Source organism: Nematolebias whitei, chromosome 1 (genome assembly GCF_014905685.2).
Source record: "Nematolebias whitei isolate Nwh7 chromosome 1, NemWhi1, whole genome shotgun sequence".
In the NCBI taxonomy this organism is placed as follows: Eukaryota; Metazoa; Chordata; class Actinopteri; order Cyprinodontiformes; family Rivulidae; genus Nematolebias; species Nematolebias whitei.
In genome coordinates, this window is record NC_056498.1 from 28,007,937 (window position 1) to 28,021,328 (window position 13,392).

The 13,392-nt window shown below is 38.7% G+C and overlaps 1 protein-coding gene across 1 annotated transcript; it reads right to left on the bottom strand.

Annotated features, from left to right (window-relative positions):
- Positions 1-1,015: 1,015 nt before the first annotated feature.
- LOC119409165 lies at positions 1,016-3,084 on the bottom strand. Its single transcript, XM_037676031.1, has 2 exons — positions 2,527-3,084; positions 1,016-2,051 (listed from the first exon to the last, which is right to left on the bottom strand). Exons 1-2 carry the CDS (start codon positions 3,040-3,042, stop codon positions 1,578-1,580), a joined length of 990 nt encoding a protein of 329 aa, XP_037531959.1. The 5' UTR covers positions 3,043-3,084; the 3' UTR covers positions 1,016-1,577.
- Between the last annotated feature and the right edge of the window lie 10,308 nt (positions 3,085-13,392).

A 13,392-nucleotide genomic window follows, 5' to 3' on the forward strand; every position in this document is an offset into this window, starting at 1 on the left:
CCCTCAGTGCCTTGGAGCTGTGGATGGGACTCATGTGGAGATAAAGCAGCCATCAGCTAATTCTACAGAGTACCTAAATAGGAAGGGGAGGTTTTCTCTTAACATACAAGCCACCTGTGATTACAAGTACAGCTTTATTGATGTAGTTGTGAAATGGCCAGGGATTGTGCATGATGCCAGAGTTTTTGCTAACTCCACAATAAACACAAATCTGAAAAACATGAAGATTCCCCCCTGTCCAAGACAAATTGTGGAGAACGAAGACGCTATACCCATTTACATACTGGGTGACCCTGCATACCCACTTCTACCTTACCTGATGAAAGAATATGCTAACGGAGGAAGCAATGTTCAGGAGCAGTACTTTGGACTTTCGTTGTGCCGAGCTAGAATGGTGATTGAATGTGCATTTGGAAGACTAAAAGCCCGATTTGGAGCCCTGAGGAGAGCCATGGACATCAATATGAATGATCTTCCATTTGTTATATATGCATGTTTTGTGTTGCACAATTTTTGTGAGGCATCAAAAGACACTGTGGATGAAAACAGAATAACTGAAGCTATTCAACATGACAGGAACAATCAACCGGACACACAGCCAGTGGTCAGAGGAGACAGCTTGGCAGCAGAAGGAAAGCGGGTCAGGAGAGTCCTCACTCAGTGTCTGGATCCATAAACACAAAAACCTGTGAACTATTTAGCAGACTGCGTTGTTTTTTCATAAAAAAACGTTATAGTTAGCACCATGTATGTTAGAGAATTTTTAAATTGTTTTGTGCAATGTTATTGCATTTCATTCTATTAATGCATGAAAAGCTACCACCCAGGATTTAGATACATTATATAATAGTTTGTAGCTCATTAGACAGACTTTTAAGTTAAATGATTTTACTTTTCTCTCTTAAAATTGGACCTGTAGTGTATTAAATAGTGCTGCCAATACTTTCTGATGAACATGACTGTATTTGTAACTGATAAATGTCATATTCACAAAAATTCACATAAAGAAACTTGCTTTTAAAATGTTTGTCAATTTATTCAAACGAACACACTTAACATGTTCTTATTTTGTGTTTCATTTATGAACAGATCAGATTATAACAGATCTACAACAGATAAAGCTTTTTAAACATGGGAGAAAAGCAGCACAGTTACTGTACACTTTTAAATCAGTGATGCCCAAGTCCATAACTTGGGAGCTACCACAGGTACATTTCAGCTGCATTTTCTTCAACAAACCAGTATGAAATAGCTGATTTCAATCATCAGTATGTATTTGATAGTGGTGTTTTGGAGAAATAAATACATCTAAGTAGCAGTAGCTCCCAAGGACTGGACTAGATCACCACTCTTATAAAGATTCACGTAACAAAAATGTAAATAGTTAAAGTATTGTGCAATTGCTACATTTTAAGCTTTTCACAGTATGTATAAAAAGATAGCAAACAGAAAAAAAAAACACTGTCAGAGTAAATAACACTGTGATTAACAACCTGACATGTGTGCAACCTTGTGCAAAAGTGGAACTTGTATATACTTAACTGTACCAGACTTGTTTCGATGTATAAAACAGTACTCTACTGGTCACTAAAAAGGGCCTGACTGAATGAAAATTGGTCAGTGGCTTCAGCAGGTGTGTGGAACACAGCTTCAGTGTTCATAGTGTTTCCTGGTCTTGTGTTTTGACGTGTTCTGTCAGAAGTGGAGTTGTTTGGGTATGGGTAATTTGCTGAGTTTTGGTGGACAGAATGGTGGGCCATTGTGTGCGAATACATCGGACCTCTTGGCTCATATGGCATGTAGTGTGGTGGTTGTGCAGGTGCATGAATGACCTGTTTCAGAAGAGAAAACCCATCAACAATCGATGTGGTAAGTCTTTCCAGTGTATTGGACATTTTTGAATAGTTTTCGGATGCTTTTTGTTCTGATGTCTCAATGATTTCCACCAGTCTCTTTTTCACACGCTGGTCTTCCTCAAGAGCATTCAGCCACTGGGTCTCAGCAGGCAGCTTTCTCCTCAGACGGTCGTGTCTGTGTCCTTTTAGTTTTGCCTTCAAAAGAGAAATGAAAATCATCACAATTAAACATAAAAAAGTAAACCTGGATCATGTTGATGTTGTACTTTTCACATCACTTCTACATAACAATATGTAATAACAGCGTATCCAATGTTTGCTATATGTCTTAAAGTGTATTTTGTACCCACCACCCCATCAAACTAATGAATATGTAGGCCTAACATAATATGAGATGAGTAAGAGCATGATGGTGTCATTTCTTTTTTGCAATAATAATAAAAATAAATCAGCAACCCGTACACAGTAAAATATAAAAAACATCACATTCCAGCATCCACTACACACCTCAACTCTTGCATAATTTTTAACACACATATTGCCTTAACTGTATTTTTAATAGCAACACAATTCAACAAACCTGTTCCGTGAATTATAGTACATCCAACAGATGAACATTTACAGCAAAAGTACTTTTATTTATGAGGAATGGACAGAAAAATATACGTACATCAAGCAGGTCTCTCCTCTCCTTTGAAGTAGGACCCACACTGCTTTCATTATCAGACCCTGTGTCTGCTACATCCATGGTAGTGGAGGAAGAAGATGTGGATGGTGAGGGTAGGGTCCGAGAATGATCCAGGTCAGCTGTTTCACTACCGGAGGATATGGTAGTACTAGCTGGAGAGCCACCCCAGATTTGTTCGCACAGTTCGAAGTACAGAAGAACCACTCGACCGTGTCCACTCCTGCGTCCTGTATCAACAGCATGGCGATATTTACCTCGGACTGCTTTCATTTTTGTTGTTAAATTCCCGCGCGTGATGTCGGCATGTGAATGGGGAAACTCGTCGGAGGACTCCGTTGGGTAATGCTCTAAAAAAAGCGCTAAAATATCAACATACTTGTTCTGACAGGATTCCCAGTCGACATTTTCCTGAGTTTTATTAACTTTGTACTCCAACACGGTATTTAATAGTAGTTCAACCTCGCGGTCTGTCCACACAAACGAACCTCCAGGCGCCATGATTCAATACTAACAGGAAGTTGTGGTTGCTTTGAAGGGTTGTGATTGGCTGATATACGTTTCACCTTTGCACTACACTGCCTCCTATGGGTTGGGCATATTCTTTACAACGCTCTGTGGTGAACATCACCGGGTTCATGTAGACGATCATTTTCTCTATCCGAACATGTATGTACGGCGATATTTTTTTGCGCGGATATTCGTTTTTTCAAACACCAGGCTACGTGTGTACAGGGCCTAAGATTAGCTGGGAAGCACCATGAGAGCATTCTCAAAACTTGAGAGAAGGTTTGTCACAGAATATTACTTACACAATGCTGGAAGAATGGTCACCTAACACCGTTTACAAGAGGAAATTGTTGGAGGATTTGCTAACAAGTGGCTATTGATGACAATTGGGCAGCTAAACGACATGGGTTGGAGGTTTGCACCAAGGTCGCACACATTCCCAACAAACCTCTGTTTGTTTGTCCGTAAATTGGATCGAGCAATTAATCCACGCACATCTGTTGAAAAGGTATAGGTTGTCATGAGAAGCACAAATCCATTTTCCACGTTTCAAAGTTTTCTTTGTGAGAGTTTCCTCTGCTGCAGCAGTGCCACGTATCTGAACTGTACTGAATGTGCCCCTTTCGTTAAGACAAAATTGGGTCAAATGCACCGAGTGCAAATTAAAATCAGCCAAAGACAATGAGATGATTGTAATTAACGCCTCTTCAATCAGGTACGAGAGTCTGAGATGTAGTTGCATGTTTTATATTTATCGCTGAACTCCATGGACTTTATTTGGTGTTACAGCATGACTCTGATGTGCTTTTAATATCTTATATAGAGTCCTATGGAGTCCTGTGGAGTCTTTGGAGTCTTATGGAATACTATGAAGTCCTATGGAGTCTCATGGAGTCCTATGGAGTCTTTAGAGACTTATGGAGTCCTATGGAGTCTTTAGAGACTTATGGAGTCCTATGGAGTCCTAGAGATTCTTATGCAGTCCTATGAAGTTGTATGGATTCCTGTGGAGTCCTACAGAGTCATATGGAGTCTTATGGAGTCCTATGGAGTATTTGGAGTGTAAAAATCGAGTCCTATGGAGTCCTACAGATTCGTATGCAGACCTATAGTCGTATGGATTCCTGTGGAGTCTTACAGAGTCTCATGGAGTCTTTAGAGTCTTATGAAGTCCTATAGCACATTTGGCATTTAAAAATGGAGTCCTATGGAGTCGTTTGTATTCCTATGGAGTCTATGGAGACTCATGAGTCCTATGGAGCTGCCTCAATTCTTATGGAGTCCTATGGAATCTTACAGAGTCATATGGAGTTTAATAGAGTTCCATGGAGTCTCATGGAGTCCTATGGATTCTTTAAAGTTTTATGGAGTCCTATGGAGTTCTACAGATTGTTATTGAGTCTTATGGAGTCCTATGAAAATTTGTGTAGCCCTATTGAGTCTTTCAGATTCCTGTTGTCTTTTGGAGTCCTATGTAATCTTGTGGATTCTTATAACTTATGGAGTCACATAACTGGGTGTAGTTTTTTTTTCCTATTAGCATCATCCTTTGGACAGACAACACCAAAGTAAAGTTGTTTTGTCATAACGCTCAGTACCATCAGCAAAAAACGCCTCATACCAACTAAGTACAGTGGTGGAAGGGTGATGATTTGGGCTTAATTTGCAGCCCCATGCCCTGGGCACCCTGCAGTTTTTTTCAGTTGACTATGAACTCCTCAAAGTATTCTAGAGTTCATTTTTTAAAATCTAAATCCTCACAGCCATAGGACACAAGTGTTAGCACAGATGATATTACATCATTTGGATCATTTCCCATTAGCTGAGGCTTCCTGTACAGCAGCACATTTCTCTGTTTTAGGTCTTAGTGCTCACACTTAGACCCAAATTCACATTTAACCTTAGAGTCTCTCACTCACACCTAGGGACAATTTAGAGCTACCAATCAGCCTAACATGCATGAGGCAACAGCTCCATCAACTGCGCCACAATGCTACATTTAAAAAAAAAGTTTTAAAACTCATTTTACTAACATTTTCTTAATTATTTCTAGACTGCTGAAAGCCTTCGTGTGTGTCGAGACTTTTCTACTTGCCTTGAATCTGATGAACAGCTCAGTCAAACAAGCTCACTTGCCTGCCCACTCTCCACCACCCTCCTTGTTTTGCTCTCCCTTGTGCTCCTGGACAGGAAGTCTTCCTCTTCAACTTGTAAAAGGCACAGCACAAGTTCATTAACTGTAACAATAAAGTGATTGATAACTTTTCCACTTGTGTATGGTATATGCGGTCATGACGTGGTTAAGACGTTTAAAATGAACAAATATGACTCTAAAAGTAAGGTATTAATTGTTCATAAACTTTCTTAGAGAGCTGACCGTCCCCTCTTCAGAACTTTGTTTGGTTTTTTGTTTCCTCTATAACAATGTGTATTTTAAAAAGATATGTTGCAAGTCTGTCATCCGGCTCCTGTATGCCTGCCGGGGATGTATCCGGAGGGGTTCTGCTCGGGAGGTGGCACTGCATGGCAACTGGTGCTGGATCATTTGCGAACCCACAGCGGGGGCCATGCTGGTAGCCCCCCGGAGTAGCCGAGGGCTTGCGGTGGGTGGCAGAAGCACTCTCAGGAGAAGCTGTAGGATGTAGACGAAGCCGGGCGTGTAATCCTTCACTCAGAGTTTGAACGCATCATCACCGCAGGAAAATAAATATTGGAAGAGTGAACCTCTGACTACGGGTCATACGGGACAAACTATTAACAAGGCGGTGTACGTTTTCACAGCTTCACTAATAAATGTAGTACTTTGGAGTGGGAGGAGTTTAAAATACTTTAAACATTAAAGACACACCCAGATGAAATTAAACTTGCTTTACGGTGATGTGTGGACTTAGACGAATTCACGTCAATGAATAAAACTCTGTGCCACTTTATCCGGAGCTGTGAGGTCTTTCTTTCTTTTCGTTTGTGATGGTGCATCAACACGTCTCACGCTCGCTCTCGGGGCCGGTCCTCATTAACTGCATTGGGTGACTCTTTCTTAATTTGGATGAATTATCCCACTTTTCCCCTGACTGAAACACTGTTTCTCTTTCAGCACGGTGTCTGTCAGCGCCGTGTCATGCGCCTGCTTCATCACACTTGTGCACTCTCGTCTGGGTGACTGAATACTGGCTTTCTCTGCTGTCTGAAGGGCTCATTTGAAATTCAAATATTGCCTCACCTCTGAGCCTCGATAATATTGACTTTCACTCACTCTTCAGGGTCTGTGAGATATATTTAGGCCAGAACTGTGTGCAAGTGAAGGGGATTGTACTCCTTAATATAGCATGTATGTGCGTGTTCATTTATAAGGCTGAATGTGAGTTTCATCTGGACGAAATTGAGGAAAAGTTAACTAATTCTACCAAAAAAGTGATTTTTTTCAACTATAAGGAAAATATTTGTTTCAACGTTCGTACAAATTTGTAACGCTTACATTAAGAACCAGCTATTACAGCATGTTGTTTACAAGCAGTGCAGCTGATATCACTCCGGAACTGATATATGAATATTACTATAAAGTTTTATGTGGAATTGTTCAGTCAAAATGCCAAAAAGGAAGTGATGCTGTTGAGCATCTGCATCATGTGTCCACAAGATAGAGCAACACGGCACAGAAGAGGCCTCCATGGCCTCCATAAGAAAATGTTTATTTGTATGTAGTGTGCACTAAAATGATAAAAAGGCTACAAAAGAATAAAAAACATTAACATTTTATGCTTTCAGCATGATGAAACCTTAAGTAACTAAAAGAAACTGAGTGTATTTCCTTTCTTAATTTGTTTTTACACCCTAGAAGTCAAAACTACTTGGAGAATTTTGACAAGTTAAAGAAAGATTCAAGTGTCCACAAACAACTAAAACACCTGTTTATTTCTTTTAGTAATGGTAATAAATTCAGCCTTAAACTGCTACTCAAAGGATTTCCTTAGATGTCATAACTCTTAATAAATGCTTGATAAGTGAAGACCGCTCTGGAACTAACAGAGTTGCAGCTCCCTCTGCTGCTTTGTAAGGGCCGGACTATAAAGCAAAAAGATATTCCTTTGTGTTTCTATGAGCGTAAAGAAAGTAGCAACCGATTCATCCCAAAGTTTACTAATTACTCAAAATATTACAAGAACTTAAAATGTGACCAGGTAATAATTGTTGTTCACTGAGACAAATATCTGTTGCAAAGGATCATTAAGCATTTATTTAAAGCAGTGAGCTGGTTATTGGAGAATTTAAATAAATTATTGTATTTGTTGTAAATGTTAGGGTGATTTTTTTATTAGTTTTTTTTTTTTTGAGTGAAAATACAAGCATTTATTATGTTTAACTGGGTGACTGATCAATGAACTTTTAATTCAGTTCAATTCACAACAGAGGCCGTCTCAGGACACTGAACAGAAACATTCATACAGTATACAAAAAGTCAATTAATAACGTTATTTTTCTGAGGAGCCAGAAAACTGCTTGGAGTTTTCACTTTGTTGCAGTCTCCCATCCTAAGCAAGCACAGAGGCAACAGTGGAAAGGAAAAACTCCCTCACGAGGAAACCTCCAGCAGAACCAGGTTCAGGACGAGCGGCCATCTACTTCAACCGGCTGGGCCTAAGAGGACAGGAAGGAGGAACAGATACACAATGGCAGGTCCAGGATGGAGACCATCAGGTTTTTTTCTCTAGGCGGAAAGACAAGAAATCACATGTTGATAAAGAATAATTACGAATACAAACTATTCATTTGTATGTATTTATAACTGTTCATTTGATGAAATGAGACCAATTTGTCCTCCAGTTAAGGTTATAGCAGCATAGGATAAGGAATAGGTCAAGAAGCCAAGCTAACTATAGGATTTATCAAAAAGTAAAGTATTAATCCCAGTCTTAAAACTGGACAATGTGGCAGCCTCATGGACAGAAACTGGAAGTTGTTTCCACAAGAGAGGAGCCTGAGAACTGAAAGATCTTCCTCCCATTCTGCTTTTGGAAACTCTAGGAACCACAAGTAAGCCTGCAGTCTGAGAAGGAAGTGCTCTGTTAGGAAAATATAGGACAATAAGATCTGTAATATAAGATGGAGCTAGGTTGTTGAGGGCTTTGTAGGTTAGAAGTGAGATTTTTAACTCTTTTGAGACACACAAAGGTTTTCTATGTATGTCTTGCTGAAATAAGCAAAACTTTCCTGGAAAAAAAGTTCCAAAACTTGTTCAATGTTCAGCTTTAATGATGGCATCACGAATAAGCGAGTTAGAGTGATGCGTGTTAAACGGTATCAAACCACAAGAACGTTGTTGTTGGGGTTTTTTTTTTCATCTTGCTTCAGCCAAAATGAACTTCATGATGAAAGAGGAGGACTCAAACACAGCAGACGAAGAACAAGCATCATTTTTAGTGACTTGGATCCAAAACACAGGTCTGAACAAAGAACAAAAATGAACCAAACAAATGTTTACATGAAAAACATGCAAACAAACGCACATAACCATAAAGCTAAAGGTAAACTCTATTGTCCAACTCTAACAAAGAATCCACAGACAGTGGCAGGTGGTGTTTGCTAATCGTGTTCAGTTGTATTTACTTTGCATGGTAAAAGGTTTAACTTGCATTTGCTGAAGCAGTAACGAGCCGTCAGCTGATGATGGTGTTTACAGTCTGAGCTCAGGGATTTTTACAACACAATTGCACTTCATGCATGCTCCATTTTTTTCCAATTAGATTTTTTTATATGCCCATACAAGCATAAAAAAACTTTTATTACACACCAACCAGTCTCTGTGGTCACTATTTAGATAAACGTTGTAATTACATAAGTATAAAAAGCAGATATAATTAGCCCAATCAAAAGTCAAAGTACACATTGTCTTATTGACAGCTGTAAAAAGATTATAAAGATGAGATATGACTATAATCAGACTCAAACATATTACCTTCTGACATCATTTACACTCAGTGACTTTAATGATATGTCATTTTTATAGGAGGGTTGTTACATAACGAGTGGTCGATTAGCTTAGCTTGGCATAAAAAGTCAGCAGGCTGGGTGTTTCAGAGGGAACAAAGTTACAAAATACTTCCAATATGAGGCAATAATCAATGGGTCATCTTACCAATCATTTAAGGAAAATATAGACATTTACTTTCATATTACAAATGACAATTTTTCCTTTTTTTCGCTAGTTATGTCATGTAGCCAGTTAGCTCGCCTAGTAGGCTAAAGAGATTTTTTTACAAAAGCCCAAAAATTGCATGAATATTTTAAAAGTTAATGTATTGACATATTTTACCCGTACGGCCCATCATGCACTAATTTTACACAAAAATCCAAAGTTGTATTCAATTAAATAAATCCTAAATTAGTTGTCTTTTTAATAACTAGAAGCCAGTTAGCTTAGCTTAGCATGAAGCTTCCGCTAACTTAGCTTTTCCCACAAGTTACATGATTATATCCATTAAGTATGTGTAAATATGTGATAATAACTGAATGTTCTGAATCATATGTTGTTCTTTGACAACACAAACAGTTGCACTAAATGATATTATACTAATTTACGTTATTTTTATGTTTGTTCCATACCAGTAGCATGCTACTTTAGCTTAGCTAAGAACGAAAGTTTAGCCAGTTTGGCTTTTCAAAAGTAATAAAACTGTGTTAACTAATAACTTCAAAACAATTGATATTTAGACTTATTTTAATCATTCTGCCTATCAAACATGGGTCTTACGGAAGCGTACAGAAATTTACATTAAATGAAATTAAAAACTAACCAGTTAGCTTATCTTAGCCTAGCATTAAAAAATCAATCGCCCTAGCTTTTTCCAAATTCAACAAAATTGCATCAATCTGGCTTTTTTCAACGGTAGCATCAACTAACTATGCGCTGGTATTTATTCTTATAAAATAATTTATGTTGATTTATTTAGACCTATGCACCCTAACATAACCTTGTTTACCGGTATTTACATTCACTGTCGATGACATCAGCGGTAATTCCTCATTCTGTTAAACAAACTGCTCAGTCCCCTTTTCGAAAAAAAAAAAAAAACATTTCTAAATGTACCTGAAATGTATGATTATGCATCTTTCTGTTGCATTTACCCATCTCTACTGGAAGAATAATCTCATGGCAACCAAGAGGCCCTTTTTTTGGTGGTGTGAACATTGTAATCAGTATTCCTGTCCATAACCCCACAGTTCAGCTCTGAGGGCACAGCTTTCCCTCCCAAGAATGCAGATACAATATAGTGCCCCATTGTCCAGGGACGTGAGAGGAATGGCAAGTTCTTAATGGACAATACAAGTAATGTTGCTGTTTTTTTCCCTAACAGGCCTGCTCTAGTTTAACTCCAAATCCACTGGTCCTCACCAATAACATTCTGGGGATGAAAATGTTACTGTGGTTTTAATGTTTGGGTAGTGTTTGCCACACTGAATATCAAATACCCCAAATTCACCAAATAAGATAATGTATGCAGTTAAATGAGAATGGCATCCAACACAGTTGACAAGCCACATTATTTAACAAGAAGTAGTACATTTGAAGTTCATTTTTGCAAGTATACTTTAAGTCAAGTATAAGTATATCAAGTATACTACACACCATACTTTTAGTGTACTAGAAAGTATACCGATTTAATACTTGTTTGGACTAAATTGGGACATTTTTATACTATTTTTAAGTAAATTAAATAACGTTTACAAAAAGTAAACTTCAAGTACACTTCCTCATTTTTAGTGTAAAATAAGTATACTTGTACTACACTTAAATAAACTACTTTTTGCTGTCATGTTTCAAGAAAATATGTGTTGCATGAGCCGAGAAGTTTATATCTTAAACACAAATTGATATATTTTGAAGGGAAAGCTGCTCAGTAGTCTACAACCACCCTCAGGCGCTTAAAGAGGTCGCACTCCTGGAGCTCAATGGGCCAAACATGACAAGCTGCGAGTTTTTGCAGACAGCTCAGTTCATGTGAATCACTTTATATAGTGTGACTTTTCATCAGATTTGAAGCTTTTTGTGCATGTAAAGATGTAAAATGTAAGCGTGTCCTAAGATCCTCCAACCGTTTTGTGTGTTAGTGTGCTTTTAAATTTTTTTTTTAACTACTTCATCTTGAGACACATTCATTACACCACAGAATGTAGCTAACTCCACTATTTATGACCAATCAGAATACACTGGGCCTTTCAGGGAGGGGGTGTGGGGGGAGTCTTAAAGAAACAGAAGAGAAAACTATTATTATTATTGCTACTCCTGTTTACGTCATGTTATGCCACACTTTTGTTGGATTCTTGCAGTGGTGTAGTCTACATTTTTGTTAGGGAGTATACTGTCCTTAGAAACCAAAGTACACCGGTTAGTACAATGTAATCATTAATTTATTTTTCATTTTTAAGCATATTGAACATTTTAAAAAAATTCTGATGCTTTTTATTTGAATAAATGTACAACAAACTTTGTACCACAGTTGGCTTTGTATTAAAAACATGGTATAGAAGTTATAAAACAGGAGGGGGCGTACCAAAGAGACCATCTTATCACAAGCAGAACTGGTTTGTTCCACTTTGGAGTAAACTGCTGGGGGAAGAATCAGTTTTGTTGTGCGTTTCCTTGACTGATGAAGCCTTCCGGATCGAAGGCGAAACGTTTCAGCACAAAAAAAAAAAAAGAAACTGTTCAGATGACCTGACTGAAAAATGTTGGATTGTATACCTGGATTATTGAACATGGACTTTGTTGGTTATAAAACAGTGCCAAAGCAAAACATGTTCAAGTATTAAGTAGTGAGTATAGAAGTGTTGATTATACAAAAAACAGTTGAACCAACTCAGTGTGTCTATAAAATGTTCCAAATGTATTGACAATGACACAAACCCATGTCATGTATGGGCTTGTGCCATTGGGCACTTTTAAGTGGGTATACTGAAATTCCCAAGCTTTTCTAGTGGGTATACTCTACATACCCACGTATCACATACACTACATACACCACTGGATTCTTGCCTCCATCTATCCATCCATTTGCTCCAGAGTTGGGTCATGGGGGCAGTAGCTTGAGCAGGGAGGCCCAGACATGTCTTCCCAGAGTCATTTCTTCCAGCTTTTCTGGGAGGATATTTTAAGGAGTTCATAGGCCAGTCGAGAGACCGTCTCTCCAGCATGTCCTGAGTTTTCCCCGGGGTCTCCTACCAGGTGGAGATGCTGGGAAATCCTCCCTAGGGAGGTGTTCAGGTGGCATCTTTACAAGCTGCCCAAACCACCTCAACTGTCTGGATGTGGAGGAGCAGAAGCTCTACTCTGAACCACTGCCAGAAAACTGAACTTCTCATCCTATCTCTAAGGGAGAGTCCACTTACCCTGTGGACAAAACTAATTTCCGCCAATTGAATCCAGATTCTTCTTCTTTCGGTCACTACCCAAATTTCTTGACTATAGGTGAGGGTTGGAAGCTAGACTGAAAGGTAAACAAAGAGCTTCGCCTTGCAGTTCAGCTCCATCTTCACCACATCAGACCGCCACAAAGTTTGTAATACTACGAAAGCATTCTGATCCGTCCGTCAATCTCATGTGTCATTCTTCCCCCACTTGTCAACTACTTGGATTGTTGCTCTAATCAGCTTTTTTATCTTGGATTTTATTCTGGGTTTGTCCCATTTTGGTCTACTTAACCACACTTTTTATGGCAAAATCGTCTTGTGTACACTCCAGGATTAGTTACTCAGTTTTTTTGTAGAATAGACCACATTTGATAAACATCAAAAAAGATATCTACAGTTTGATGCACACTAAATTTGGTCTTTATAGGCCGGTGGACCTTCTTAAAGAGTTGAAATGCCTCAGATGGTAGCTCACTTCTCTCAAGAACTGTGTTATGTTGGTAAATTGTACTATATTTGTACGTCAAACATACAGTGTTTGAGGTAGAAACAAAAAATTTCTCAGATGTATGACTCAGGTCAAACTTGTATGCTGAGGGAATCTTTTTGTTTCGTTAATCTAAAAGAATAAAAACTTTCAGGTATCAAAGATTTTATATTGTTCTTTCTGGGGTCCGCTACCTCTCAGAGTCTCCCAGGCTGTCACTATCAATCAGTCATTTCCATGCCAGGCACAAACAACGACAAAGAAAGGACTGAGGGACACAGAGGGGGGCTCAGCTGAGTGACTCCCATTGGCAGCGATACAAACAACTCACTCTTTTGTGTTCTTTTTTCCATCCTGCAGAACAGTGTTACAGTGTTCAGCTGTGCCAGATTCACAGAGGGGAGTCGCCCTAAGGTTATTTATCAGCGTGTCCTCGAGGTAGGGCAGCA